General features: G+C 58.3%; 1 protein-coding gene across 1 annotated transcript; it reads left to right on the top strand.

The window, feature by feature from the left end:
* Positions 1-1,577: 1,577 nt before the first annotated feature.
* On the top strand, positions 1,578-11,798 carry SLC35E4 (solute carrier family 35 member E4). The gene is made up of 2 exons (XM_027124297.1): positions 1,578-6,250; positions 10,795-11,798. The coding sequence occupies exons 1-2, from the start codon at positions 5,632-5,634 to the stop codon at positions 11,226-11,228; spliced, it is 1,053 nt and encodes a 350-aa protein (XP_026980098.1). The 5' UTR covers positions 1,578-5,631; the 3' UTR covers positions 11,229-11,798.
* The last annotated feature ends 205 nt before the right edge of the window (positions 11,799-12,003 follow it).

The following is a 12,003-nucleotide window of genomic DNA, read 5'->3' as shown; positions in this document are numbered from 1 at the left end:
CCCAGGGTCCTGATGTCTCATGCTTGGAGCCAGTGCGGGGGCTGGGAGCAGAGAAGGAGGAGAGAGGCCCGTGGGGAGCAGAGGAGGGGGGTAAGCATTCTCCTGGGTACGGGTGAGGGGTGCACAGGAACGGTGCTGGCGGTGGTGACGCTGATTACTGTTCAGGGAGTGTGTACTTGCTGGACGCTCTCTTGCACAACTCTGAGGTTGTTGATGTTTCTGTTTTCCTCTCTGCTTTACAGAGGGAGAGTGTCTGGTGGGGGGGGCGTGGCTTAGGAGACGACAGACCTGGCCTGGGGAGGCCTCCTGGTTCCTCCACTCAAACACTGAAAATCAGGGGCTTTCATGATTGTGTCGACTTAAAAAAAAGCATAACATGAGAGTAGCGAGTTAAGTTTTCTTTGGGGCAAAATGAGGACTATAGCCCAGGAGACAGCATTTCAGATAGCTCTGAGAAACTGCTCTGAAGAGGTAGGGGAAGGGTCAGCACTATATATGATCTTAGTGAAGGGGGTACATGTGGTCAAACACACATTTGGGCAGAGATCTGCTGCTCGTCTCGTGAAGGTTACTGCTAGTCACCATTACTGCTAGGCTCCATTAATGATTTTAGTCCTTTTCTAGATAAGAGAAGATGCAAGAATTGGGCTCATAAAATCTTCTCCTAAAAATATCTGCCTGTTCTGCCTGTTTTTCCCAGAGGACAGAGTGCCTCATTCCTGATCTCCACCCTGAACTCCTTTCAGGGTGTGTCGAAGGTCAGCGGCTACAGGAGCTAGTGACCTAATCCTCGTAGAGGCAGATGGCGGTTGACAAGTTTTAGTTGGCAAGTGTTAGGATTACATGGCAGAGTCCAAATGCAACTGGAGGCCCAGGACCCTAGAGCTTTTCCCTAAGGCACAGTCAGGCGCCACCCCAGGCCTCAGCGGCCAGTGGGGTGGGGACCCTGCCTCTCTGTGGGAGGGCCTGGGCTCTGGGCTGCCCTCTGGGAAGTAGGGTTCAGGCCAGGCAGGCACCCCACAAGCCCCACCCCACCGAGGTTAGGAAAGGGGTCTGCCCTTGGAGGGGCCCTCTGGCAGCATGTCAGGTTTCAGAGTGACTCTCACAGGGCCGTCCACGCCATGGATTAAACATGTGCTTCTTCCTCCGATATTTAGGGTCTGGGCAAGTAGGGGAAGTAAGCGATTTAAAAAGTGCTTTACAGGGCTTCCCTGGTGGCGTAGTGGTTGAGAGTCCGCCTGCCGATGCAGGGGACACGGGTTCGTGCCCCGGTCCGGGAAGATCCCACATGCCACAGAGCGGCTGGGCCCATGAGCCATGGCCGCTGAGCCTGCGCGTCCGGAGCCTGTGCTCTGCAACGGGAGAGGCCACAACAGTGAGAGGCCCGCATAACGCAAAAAAAAAAAAAAAAGTGCTTTACAGACATCCAAGTACCTAAAAGCCAAATGAAAAAGCCGCCTGTTTTTTTTTTTTTTTTCCGGTATGCGGGCCTTTCACTGCTGTGGCCTCTCCCGTTGCGGAGCACAGGCTCTGGACACGCAGGCTCAGCGGCCATGGCTTACGGGCCCAGCCACTCCGCGGCATGTGGGATCTTCCAGGACCGGGGCGCGAACCCGTTTCCCCTGCATCAGCAGGCGGACTCTCAACCACTGCGCCACCAGGGAAGCCCGCCGCCTCCGTTTTGAAGGTGAGATGTCTGCTCAGATCCCCAGAGTGCTTGTTCGCCTGTCCTTTCTTAATCTCGGCCAAGGGCACTTTAGAGAGGATTCAGGACCTGCCCTGGGACCCTCTCCTCACAGAAGGGTGGAGGCTCAGAGAGACCTGCAGCTTCCCTCAGGTCACACAGCCTGTGGGTGTCAGAGCCAAGGTCCCTACCCATTGACCCCAGCCCTTTCCCCTGCACCGCCTTGCTGCCTCCTCACCTCCTGAGGAAGCCAGGGCCCTCCCATATAGGGGAGGCCAGCTGTGGCAGGTCCCAGGCCAGGCTAGGGGGAGGGTGGACTTAACTGAAGGGAGCACCCCTGCACTGGGCTTTCAGCATCCATGGTCTGGATGTGAGCCTCCCTCTGAAGGAACTGTCTTAGTCGGGGTGTGTTTGGCTCTGAGCAACAGGGAGCTACTGAATCCTGCTCAAATCAAAGGATATTTGCTGATGGACTTCCCTGGCGGTACAGTGGTTAGGACTCCATGCTTCCACTGCAGGGGGCATGGGTTTGATCCCTGGTCAGGGAACTAAGATCCCACATGCTGCTCGGGGTGGCAAAAAAATAAAAAATAAAGAAGGATATTTGCTGAAAAGACTCAGCGCACCAATTTAAGGGCAGCCAAGGGCAGTAGGGAAATGGAAGTTGGGGCTCAGGGCTCCATCCCTCCACTACCCTCAGGCTCTCTCCTCTCCGTGTCCTCCCCCTCTGTCAGCTTCCTCTGAACGTGGCCCCAGCAGTGACTCTGCTGACTTCCAGTTTAATTCCCCAGGCCCTCTTATCTTCTTAGCCTGTGTCCCAAAGCCTGGAGAGGGGTCTGACCGGCACAGCCCGCTTCTGGGCCCTGGGTCATGTGTCTAGTCTGGCTCCATCAGCAGGGACCCCGAGAAGGGGCATGGGTGGGAGGACAGTCATGTCCACAGTAAGAGTTTGACAAGCAGCGGCCGCTCTGGAATGGGGGCCCAGGTTTGCGTCTGGCCTGCATTTAGAGCTGTGTGACTCCAGACAAGCCCCGTCCCCTCGTGCAGCCTGTTCCTAACTCACATCTGTGGGGTGGCGCCTTGGTTTACATTCATGCCTGTGAGCTCATCATAGATCACAGGTGGGGAGACTGAGGCCCCGCAGTGAAGTGACTAGTCTAGAGACATGCAGCGACAAGAGAAGAGACCCATCCCAAGCCTCTGCAGCTCAGTTGCTGGAAATGGGTTCTTCTTCCCTCCTGGTGCCTCTCAGGGTCCCGCCCCGAATCACCTGCTTCCCGCAGCAGCGGTGGGGGCCGGCAGGTGAAGGGCAGCACTCAGACCGGAGGGATATGAGAGCCTGTGGGCGGGGGCAGGCTGCTCGGGGCTGCTCTGGGCATTCAGGTGGACCCCAACAGGTGTGAAGGAGCCCCTGCTGCTCTGCCCTCTGTGAAGCTGGGTGCCCACCCCCACCATTCTCCCACAAGGGAACATCCTATGGAGAGTCTTGCTGCCTGCAGGTCAAGGCAGGTTAAAAACTGGGGCTCGGGAGCCAGGTAGATGTGGTCTGAATCCCCCACCACCACTCAAGCTGCACGATCCCTGCTTTGGGCTCTGCCCTCAGCCTCCCCCTCGCCCCCGCTCCCCCACAAGGGTGTACAGCGCTCTCCCTCCCACCAAGGCCAACACAGGCCTCATCTTGGTTAATCCTCATTCCTCATAGCTCACCCCTCACCAGGCCGGGCAGGTGGGAGTGCTTTTTGGCAGTCTTGGAGGAGGTGTAGACACTGCCTACCACTCCACAGTAGCTCAGCTCTTAGAAGATTGGGGGGTGTTTACTATTTTTTAATTCATTGCTGTTTTTTTAATTAAAGGAAGCTTAACTGGAAAACTGACAAAATCTCAAAAAGAATCTAACCCTTAGGGGCCCTGATTCCTCCTCTTCAGGAAATGTGGGGCTAGGGGGGCTTCCCCCTTGGCTGGCTCAGTTTCCCTCCCACAACCACTCCTGGAAAAACGCCATCTAAATACCTGCATATTTTGGTCTTTCACCTGGAAATCTCCTGCCCTACAGTTTGGACTATTCAGCAGTGATTTGCAGGCTTATGCGGGTGTCAGAATCACCAGAGGCAAATGAAAAAAATTCACATCCCTGGGCCCACCAGAGGGTATCTGAATTCAGCAGGTCTGAAACAGTAGTGAGGCTGGGGAATTTTAATCCCAGTCCAAGGATTGTGATGGGGATTAGGGGACACTTGCAGCCATTCTGTGTTCTGACCACCAGAGGGCGCCGTGGACCGAGATGAGCGGTCTCCCTTTGCGGTCTTGTTCCTCCAGACAGGTTGCTGGTTCCTCCATCAAGGACTTGCTGGTCAGACGACAGGCTAGGGGTGAACCGTGTCCCAGTGGGAAGGAGCTTCCATAGAGAAGGAAGCTGGACGTCAGGAAAGAGGCTCACAGTGGGCAGTGATTCTTGCACACTTGGACTCCTGAGCTCAGAGAGGCCAGGGCCCAGCCTGGAATCCCTATCAGCCTGTCCTGCTCTGGAGTGTGCTGTTTACCCAACACCGATGCAGGGGCAAAGGCTTAGTGGCAGCTGCTCTGGCTCCCAGCCCACCTAGGGCTCTTTGTCCTGTCAGGGGTGGGGGCAGAGGGTGGACCCCAGGAATTTCAGCTGTGAGTCAGCTCTGAGTGCCCAGGGGATGGGACAGGGGCTGCTGGCCAGGGATAGATGCTGGCCGGCGGGACCCTGCTTCCGCAGCTGTGGGTGGCCTTGGTGATTCAGCTTCCCTCTGCCTGCCTAGAGGGGGCCCGCCCTGGGCTGGGAGAGGGAGGAGGTGTTCGGGTTAGGGAGGGGCGAGGGAGGGGTATTAAGGGGCCCCGTGGTCCAACTCTTCCGGATGCAGAGGCCCCACGGGATAACTGTGGCCAGAGATTGGGTGGTTCCGAGACTGGTCCTAGGATGAGGTCTCCTGGGGGGAGGGTGTCCTTGAAAATGAAATCTCCTGAGAGGCTAGGGCTTTTTATTAGGCTCCCTCAGAAAGATACCCCAGGGTCTCCCGCCCTGTGTTCATCTCTATGGGGGGCCTGCCTTGGCGCTGCGTGGGGAGGGGCCTGATCCCCCACCGGTGTGGGGAGGGGGACAGACAGGCTGACCACTCCAGCTAGGAGGAGGTCTGCTGACGGAGGTAAGCTAGGCTGATGGAGGAGGAGCTGCGAGCGGGCGGCGTGGGGGAGGGGCGAGACATCCCTCTCGGCTTCGGGGGCGGAGCCTGGACGGAGGTGGCGCCTGGGGCTCAGCCCAATTTTCCGGGTGAGGCTCGAGGGGCGGCCGCGGAGGCGGGGCCTAGAGCACGGAGCCTCGCTCTCCGCCCGAACCTGGCGAGAGACCCCGCCGCAGCCTGAGCCGCCGGGAGCCGGAGGTGGCGCGGAGGCCCTGCCGGAGCCGAGCTGAGTCGAGCTCGCCGCCTGACACCGGCCGCAGCGCAGGCCGGCGCGTCAGCCCGCCGCAGGGTCTGGGCACTGTCGGAGGTAGCGAGCCCGTCCACCGGGACCACCGGCACCACCGGGCGCGGGAGCCCGGATCGCCCTTGCAGGCCTGGCCTGAGCACGCTGGAGGACCTGGGGTTTGGACTGAAGAGAAAAGGGATGGAGGATTCCATGTAACCATAGCGTGGGCACTAGAAGGGGAGAAGAGTGGAGACTTCGCCTGGCACGGGGCAGAGGTGCCCGGCGCTTACTAGGCCAGGCTTGAGCACCAGGGAGCCTGGCATCCCAGCAGAAGCGACCTAGGCTCTGCCCTGCCTGAGCCGGGGACACAGCATAGCTCTTGGACCTCGGCTGTCGTAGGCCGGGCACAAGAAGCAGTGTCCTCACCTGAGACCGAGCGGGATCTACAGTGGGGCTCTCTGGTGGCCCAGAGCTGGTCGCTGGGGAGCCGGCCTCCTGACCCGGCCCCACTGGTACGGATGTGCCGCTGCCCGCGGGAGCGCCATGACGGCAGGATGACCTCAGCTGAGGCAGTGGCGGTGGCTGGCGGTGCTCGGTGGGCCGGGATCCCCCAGTGGCCCCCTGACACCCCGCAGGTGCTGCGGCGGCCTGGCCGGGCCTGGGTGGCCGTGGCAGCGCTGGTGTGGCTACTGGCGGGAGCCAGCATGTCGAGCCTCAACAAGTGGATTTTCACGGTGCACGGCTTCGGGCGGCCCCTGCTGCTCTCGGCACTGCACATGCTGGCAGCTGCGCTGGCATGCCACCCGGGGGCACGGCGCCCCATGCCCGGCCGCACCCGCCGCCAAGTGCTGCTGCTCAGCCTCACTTTGGGCGCCTCGATGGCCTGTGGCAACGTGGGCCTGAGCGCTGTGCCCCTGGACCTGGCGCAGCTGGCCACCACCACCACGCCACTGATCACGCTGGCCCTGTCCGCGCTGCTGCTCGGCCGCCGCCACCACCCACTGCAGTTCGCCGCCATGGGCCCGCTCTGCCTGGGGGCCGCCTGCAGCCTGGCGGGAGAGCTCCGGACACCCCCAGCTGGCTGTGGTTTCCTGCTGGCGGCCACCTGCCTCCGTGGGCTCAAGTCCATCCAGCAGAGTGAGTACCCAGGACACTGGTCGAGGAGCTGGGGATCGGGGTGGGAGTGTGGCCTGGGTGGCCCTGTGAGGGGCTATGGCCATTATCCAGTTTTACAGATAAAGGAACTGAGGCGCATGGCTTGGGAAGAGTCAGGAACTGAGGCTCAGAAAGGGCCAACCGCTCAGTGAGTTCCAGGCCCCAGACTTAGGCTCTAGAGGCCCAACCAGTGTTTCATCCAGTTGGCTGCCATAAATCTGTGGTCCATGTTTTGTCAAGCCTGGATCTCCATACCTGATCGAGGAAGTCACTGTATTGTCCCCATTTGACAGGTAGAGGGGCTTGCCCTGGGCCATGTGAGCAGCAGAGGCAAGATTTGAACCCAGGCAGGCAGACTTCATGCCGTCCAAGTGATGTGGCATAAGGCTGTGGACCCGAGGGAGGCCTGATAGTGGAGACTAGGGAAAGAGAAAGAGGGCAAGGCCATGAGCTGGGATTTGGAAGTTGAGGGCTTTTGCTAAGTCTGGGAAGGGCTGGTGTTTACTGGGAGCTGCAGTGTAACTGGTCCCATGCTAGGTGTTGACCTTGGGTCTTCATGGCAACTACCACCTTCATCCCCATTTTACAAGATGCTGGAACTGAGACCCAGAGAGGTTCATGATTTGCCCACAGGCACACAGCTCCTAAGGACTGGAATCCTACTCCATGTGACTCTGGACCTCAGCTCTGATGAAAGGGGGTTGGGGGCTCTGGACAGAGGGTAAGGTGGAGGCTCCAGGCCTAGACCCTGCTAAATCACTCTGCCTGAGGGTGGAGACCACCTTCCTGCCTGTCCTACTGAGGGTCCTTTGAGTCACAGCCTCCACCATCTCTCTGCCTCAACCCAAGGGTGCCCACTCAGGTTGGGGAGGCCTGGGTTCCAGCCACACCTGGGCTCGTGCTTCCTGGGCAACCTTGGGCAGAAGGGGAGATCTGGATCTTGTCTGGGTCCCATCTGTTTGGTGGAGGAGGTCAGAGTTGATAGTCACAGGGCTTTCTTGGTCTCCCTCCCTTTCAGCTCTGAGATCCTGTGACCCAGGCCTGGGAGAGAGAAGGGGCTGCTCCAAGGACCCTGGGCTGGGGTTAGGGCAGCCTGCAGCCAGAGAAGGTTGAAGTCAGAGCTCAGCCCTGCCTTACAGTCATCGGAGCCAGGACCCAGAGTCCCTGTACCCATCCTCCAGGGCCCTGAGGTAGGGCCAGAGCCCAGTTCTATTTTTGCCTTCAGGTTACATGAGAGCTGGGACCTGAGCTCTGGGCATGAGTCAGTGGGAAACTTGACCTTGTACCCTGCCCTGGGCAGGGCCAGAAGGCTGGGAAGGCCCCAGCCTCAGGGTTCACATCACGCCTGCTAAGGCCCAGTGCTTCTCACACAGGAGGAGCCCCAGCCTGCAGGACAGGCTATGGCCGGCCAGGCCTCAGGCACATGGACATGGGGTGGCAGGTGCCTGGCATCAGGCTGCTCCTTGGCTCTGCCAGCTCTCTCCTTGTCTCCTGCCTGCCCCTGAGGCAGGTTGGTTGCTTGCTCCAGGTGCCCACAGCATCCTCTGCTTCCTCCATCAGGACTCCACATGCCTTGTATTATAGCCTCTTGTTTACCCGTCTGCCTCCCACCAGACAGGAGCTCTGAGAGGGCATGGCCTGGTTTTGAGGCAGCTCCATGTCCCCAGCACATAGCCTGGGGCCTGGCCCAGGTAAGGTACCCCTTAAATGGTGGATTTATTAATGGTCTGATGGCAGAATTGGCAGGCTGGTTAAACTCCTTGGCTCAGGGTGCTAAGGAGGGAGCTTAGGAGGCTGGAGGCCCCACCAACAGAGATGGGAGCCCAGCAGAGGTGGGGAGGAACAGACTAGAGATAAGGGGTGAGATGGGTTTTGGACAAGAGGAGGTTTCTACTGCCAGACTTTCCAGGAAAGTCATCAGGGCCAAATTTAGACTAGCGTGTGAATGGCTGACACCAGCTCCTTCCCTGAGGGCAGACTCCATGGGAGCAGAGGATGAAAGTCCAGAAAGAGGAGTGCCCAGCAGCCACGGGCAGGTCCAGCAGTTTCTCTCCTTCCTGGGCCAGTTGTGGACCTGGGGGGCTACACGGGGAGAGGAGTGATGCCACCTTCCCACTCACAGAAAGGCTGGGAAGTGGGGTGCCAGTGTGCTGAGACTTGTCCTCAGCTACATCCACCTGCATGAGGGAACAGCCTGACCCTGCCCACTGAGCTCTCAGGCTGGTGAGGAGAAGTAGAGATCACAAGGCAGGGGAGAAGTGCTGGAGCCAAGGTGGGCATAGCTGTGGTTGGGTGGCTACTTCTAGGGGAAACCAGAGAAGGCTGCCTGGGGGAGGAGGCAGGCAGTGCTGGTGACAATAATGTAATAATAGTGGCGAACACTTGCTGAGCCCTCACTGTGTGCCCACACCATGCCCAGCTCTTCATACAGCCAGAGTAGGAAAGGGCGTTCTGGGAGGGGGAAGCAGGGCTTGCCAGGGCACGGGTGTCAGCCAGCCGGGGCAGCATGTGGGGGATGGTGACAGCTGCGGTGGCCAGCAGTTGCTGCTGGGCTCCAGGCCCTGCGCTCAGCACCTCACAGGCCCCCGTGAGGGGCATGTTGTCACCTTGCCCATGCTCCCACAAGAGGACAGGCATAGAGAGAGGGCGGCTTGTGTCATATCACACAGCTCGTGACGGAGCAGAGACGGGATAAGCCAGAAGCCAGCGGAATGGGGTCTAGAGAACATTTGTCCACAGGTGACTGAAGCTTGGCGTGTTCAGATGCTGAAACAAAAGTGTCTTTGGAGGAAGAGAAGTTGTTTGTTTTTTGTTTGTTTTTGGCCACACGTGTGGCATGTGGGATCTTAGTTCCCCAACCCCACGCCCCCTGCATTGGGAGCACAGAGGCTTAACTGCTGGACTGCCAGGGAAGTCCCAGGAGAGGTTGAAATGCAGGGTTTGGTGGGAGCTGGCAGAGGAGGGGTCGCTGAGGAGGCAGTATGACAGGCTGGCATTTTGGGGCCCCGGGTGGGTGGCCTCTGGCAGAGGATCCCTGCTCTTTCCCTGGACTGCAGCAGAGGGAGGCAGAGGGCTGGGTGGGATGCAGAACAGGAGCAAGTGGCAGGGGGAGGAAATTAGGACCTTCCTGCCTGGCTGCCTCTCAGAGGGTGAAATTTGCCAAAGGTGAAGTTCACCTGAAATCCTAAACACCTTCCAGTGATCGCACCTTTAACAGGCAGGCCACAGGCAGCTCGTAATGGTGCTAAATTTGGAGCGGACGAACAGGAGGCATTCCAGTTATCTGTTCATTTCTAGAAATGCTTGACAGAAGGACTGTTGCCTAGAGAACAAAGCCAAAACATCAGAATGAAATGGAGGGAGAAATAAGATTTCCTATTCTAAGCATAGCCTATGAGTAAGCGCCTCTGTGGTTCTTTGGAAAGTGTGTGTCAGAAAATGCATAGAGGCTCAGAGAGCCCTGGGAGGGGATGGGGAGCCATGACTCATCTCTCTCCACAGAAACTGTCTCGTTGCCTTCATGCAAGTACTATCATTTCATCTGAGCCGGGTGTGATTCTATGATGGGCACCACTGGTTTTGTGAACCAGCTGGGTGGTAATATGAATACACACACACAGGCACACACGTGCAAGGTGGTAGGATCCCCTCTTCCCTTGCAAAGACTAAGGTTTCCTCTGTGTCCTGGATTCATCTTGACAAGCCCCAGCGTTGGTAGCAAAAGATGCTGATTATCAGCGATAAACAGTGAGTGACAGCCGGGAGCAAACAATGACCTTGTTGTTCCCTGTCATCCCAATGGTCATAAGTGATCGAACATTTGATTCAAACGGTCTTTATTATTTCAAACTCTCTATCTTTTTTAAGCTAAAGGCCACATAGCTAGTAAGTGGCAGAACTGGCCTGCTGGTGGCCTGTCCCTACTCTGGCATGGGAGCTGCACTGTGGGGCTGAGGGTGCGAGAAGGGCTGAATCCAAGAAAGCTGGGTCGGGCCGCTTGGTTCAGGGCCTTCAAAGTTGGTTAAGAGCCCAGGATGTTTTTCTCCAGGGCCTGGGGAGCCCCTGAAGAATTTTTTTTTTCACATTTATTGATCAGTGGGACATCACAAGCAGATTATTGTTTCAGCCTGTGGGAGGAGTAGGTGATAACGCTTATTTGTTTTATCTTTTTACATTTACTGAGCACTTACCTTCTAAGGGCTTTGTGTACATTATCTATTTTAATCTTTACAACAACCCTGCATGTTTAAGGTTTTATTATCCTCCGATTTTGCAGGTGAGGAAACCTAGGCCTATAGAAGTTAAGTGCCTGGTCACAGGTAGTCAGGAGCGGACCCGGGTCACCACTCAGGCAGTCTGACTCTGGATTCTTGACCTTCTCGTTACAGAGCCGGAGCCACTAATTCCGCCTGAGGGGTTGGGGCAGGCAGGCTTCCTGGAGGATGGGCCGAGGAGGAGGTTGTGCCGGGTTGGCCTCGTGGGGGGTGTCTCGCGCCGGGTGCTGATGGCTGCTGTCCTGGTTGCAGGTGCCCTGCTGCAGGAGGAGAGGCTGGATGCGGTGACCCTGCTGTATGCCACCTCGCTGCCCAGCTTCTGCCTGCTGGCAGGCGCGGCCCTGGTGCTGGAGGCTGGCGTGGCACCGCCGCCCGCCCCCACCGACTCCCGCCTCTGGGCCTGTATCCTGCTCAGCTGCCTCCTGTCTGTGCTCTACAACCTGGCCAGCTTCTCCCTGCTGGCCCTCACCTCGGCCCTCACTGTCCACGTCCTGGGCAACCTCACTGTCGTGGGCAATCTCATCCTTTCCCGGCTCCTGTTTGGCAGCCGCCTCAGCACCCTCAGCTATGTGGGCATTGCGCTCACCCTTTCAGGAATGTTCCTTTACCACAACTGCGAGTTCGTGGCTTCTTGGGCTGCCCGCCGGGGCTTCTGGCGGAGAGACCAGCCTGGCAAGGGTCTCTGAGACCTGAGGGAACACAGGGACCACGCGGGACTGCCTCAGCCTGAATCCAGCCTTGGCCCGTGGCCATGGGAAAACGGGGAGAGTGGGCAGCCTCTGGGGCTGTCGGGGGAGATGGGTCTTCCTGCAGGGCCATCTTGGAGGCTGGAATGGGGACTCCCAGAGAGACCCACCTCCTGTCCCTGCCTGCCTCTCCTCATCACAGACCCCACTCACCACTGGATGGTGGGTCCAAGCCCGGCACAGTCACTGTGCTTGTCAGAGTAATTATTACGATTAGTATCAACTACTACGCCGAAAACTGCTGGCCAAACTTTGAAAACCTCACCATGTTCTAATGATGAAGATGATGATGATGGTGATGATGATGATGATGATTCTTGGGGGGTCGCACAATCCTTCCTCCAAGAAATTGGGGAGGCAGCTAGGAGGCCCAGGGAAGGGCTTCTTTGCTGCTGGGCTTCCCTAGGGAGTTGGGGTCGTCTGTGCCAACTCCAGGCAGCTGCTGTGGCCTCAGCCCTGGGCCCCCCAATTTTGGGTCTTCCGTCCTCAAATAAACTATTTTTGCTTGTACACCTGTGTCATTCCTCGGGGTGGCAGCCAAGGGCCGATAGCTGCCAGCTGCCCACAAGGAAACGAGGCCCCCCCCCCCCCCCGCCTTACCAACCGGGGCCTGGCCAGGCCCCCACCCCAGCCCTCTGCTCCGGCCCCTGCACGCCATCTTCCCGCAGCCCCGGGGGCATCTCCTAAAACACACTCTTTGTGTGGCTCCACACTG

This window comes from Aethalodelphis obliquidens, unplaced genomic scaffold (genome assembly GCF_003676395.1).
Source record: "Aethalodelphis obliquidens isolate GAN/ISIS:26980383/991018 unplaced genomic scaffold, ASM367639v1 scaffold28, whole genome shotgun sequence".
Taxonomy (NCBI): Eukaryota; Metazoa; Chordata; class Mammalia; order Artiodactyla; family Delphinidae; genus Aethalodelphis; species Aethalodelphis obliquidens.
Note: the sequence above shows the minus strand (reverse complement) of the source record. Positions and strands in the feature narration are given on the sequence as shown.

Bases quoted from the DNA above. Each gene is read 5' to 3' on its own strand.
- SLC35E4 (XM_027124297.1), top strand. From the start codon at position 5,632: ATGTGCCGCTGCCCGCGGGAGCGCCATGACGGCAGGATGACCTCAGCT. The intron at 6,251-10,794 runs GTGAGTACCCAG...TCCTGGTTGCAG, and splicing joins GCTCAAGTCCATCCAGCAGA to GTGCCCTGCTGCAGGAGGAG.